At 61.8% G+C, this 1,970-nt stretch overlaps 1 protein-coding gene across 1 annotated transcript in view; it reads left to right on the plus strand.

The window, feature by feature from the left end:
* The first annotated feature begins 1,215 nt into the window (after positions 1-1,215).
* Positions 1,216-1,970, plus strand: part of LOC101353547 (brain-specific serine protease 4) — a 5,318-nt gene continuing 4,563 nt past the window's right edge. The window contains exon 1 of the mRNA XM_004373409.1: positions 1,216-1,309. Coding sequence (XP_004373466.1) covers positions 1,228-1,309 — 82 coding nt within the window. The 5' untranslated portion in view covers positions 1,216-1,227. The remainder of the gene's footprint in view (positions 1,310-1,970) is intronic.

Genomic DNA, 1,970 nt, shown 5'->3' on the forward strand with positions numbered 1-1,970 from the left:
AAATGAGCTGCCGCCTGGAGCATACCAACCACTCACTAAACTGCTGCTGTCACTGGTGTTACTGTTATTATTATTCATCCCGCGGCACCAGGGGCCCCGCATGGGGGGCTGTTGATTAAGTAAATGGACAAAAGTTCCCAGGTCTGTCCCGGAGGAGGAGGAAGTCAGCTCCCACTTGGGGTGGGGGTGTCGCAAGAGTTCGGTGGTGAGTCTGGAGGATTCAGCACCGCAGGGTGACCCCGGGATCCCGGAGGGTACGCTCTGCCAGGGAACCACCCGAGTGGCTTCCGTGCACCCCCAGGTGGACCTGAGGAGCTGGCTGCAGAGCGGCGGGGGTGGGGGCTTGTGCTTCTCACCAAGGACCCCCAGGATGAAGCTACCCCCGGATGGATGGCTGGGAAGGGGGTTCCTGGTCGCAGACCCCAGCCCTTCCCTGCCGGCTCTCATCGTGACGGCCACTCGGGCACCTGAGGCTGGCTGGGGAGTCCAGGAGAAGGATACCTTTGCTGAGCCCCGCCCCAGGGACACAAAAGGAAGGTAGCTCTCTGCCTTCTGGGAAGGTGCTGCTGGGACAGGATGAGTGCCTCCCACCTGGAGCTTGAGTCAGCCTTCCAGGAAGTGGGCTAACGGGATTCCTGGGCCCCAGGTGGCTGGGCTCCCTGAGTCACAGTGGGGGTCCCTGGAGGCAGGAGCCGTTACTGTGCCCTCTGGCACCCCCCCACCAGTCCCGTCACCCAAAGGGCCTGGGGTTCCACCAACACCCCAAGCCCAGATTTCAGCCACTGCAGACAAGCACCCAGGTCTGAGCCCCTCCCCACCTGGACCCCTGCCTTTCAACACTGTGGGGTCCCTTCTCTCCACTCCCCCCACCACAGTCAATGTCAAGTCCACAGCACAGGTACCGGGTCCAGGACCCTAGGCCTGCCCCTCTGGAGGCCAAGTCCTGGACCCCCGTGGGAGCCAGAGCCTCTAACGCCAAAGCTGGAGCCCCCAGGCCGGTAACGGCTCATTTCCTCCCCGCAGCCCCACCCCCTCCGGTGACCCACAGCCGGGGTGGCAAGGACTGAGCCACTGGGGGGACTGGTCCGACCACATTCCGCTTCCCAGGATAAAGCCTGATGTGGCTGGCCTGCGGGGAAGTCTGTGCACTCCACTTCTGCCTCCAGGTACAGCCCTCGGGTCCCTGAAGACTGTCCGCCGCCTGGCCGTGCCCCAGCCTCACCTGCCATGGTGGTTCCCAGATGCCCCCCGGCCCTGGGTGGGGTCGGCCTCGGGATCTTAGCCGCCCTGCTGCTTCTGGCCTCGGCAGGTGAGTCCTGGGCGCTGCTGTCCCCCCCTCGCAGCCCGGAATCCAAGCCTCTCCTCCTCTCCTCTCTCCCCTCCTTTCTTTCTCTCTCTCTTTGGCTCTGTGCCTCAGTTACCCTACAGCTGTGAGGACTAAATGAGAAAATCCGGGTCAGCGCAAGGCAGCACCTAGCACGTCGTGAGCGCTCAGGACGCAGCAGCTCTCTAGGTGTTACTTGACGTCTTCACCGCCATCCACCTCCCTCCCTCTCGTCTCCCCGCCTCCTCTCCTTGCTGCTTGGGGTTGGGAGGCCCGGTTCAGTCCTGGGGCTGGTGGCGGAGGGGGGAGGGCGCAGGGTGGCATCCGGGCCTTGGGCCTGAAGGGGGCAGTGTGTGTGTGTGTTTGTGAGAGACACTGTGTGTGTGAGAGAGACGCTGTGTGTGTGTCTGTGAGAGACACTGTGTGTGTGTGAGAGACACTGTGTGTGTGTGAGAGACACTGTGTGTGTGTTTGTGAGAGACTGTGTGTGTGTGTGAGAGACACTGTGTGTGTGTCTGTGAGAGACACTGTGTGTGTTTGTGAGAGACACCGTGTGTTTGTGAGAGACACTGTGTGTGTGTGTGAGAGATACTGTGTGTTTGTGTGAGAGACACTGTGTGTTTGTGAGAGACACTGTGTGTGTGTG

This window comes from Trichechus manatus, unplaced genomic scaffold, assembly GCF_000243295.1.
Source record: "Trichechus manatus latirostris isolate Lorelei unplaced genomic scaffold, TriManLat1.0 scaffold00024, whole genome shotgun sequence".
NCBI lineage: Eukaryota > Metazoa > Chordata > Mammalia > Sirenia > Trichechidae > Trichechus > Trichechus manatus.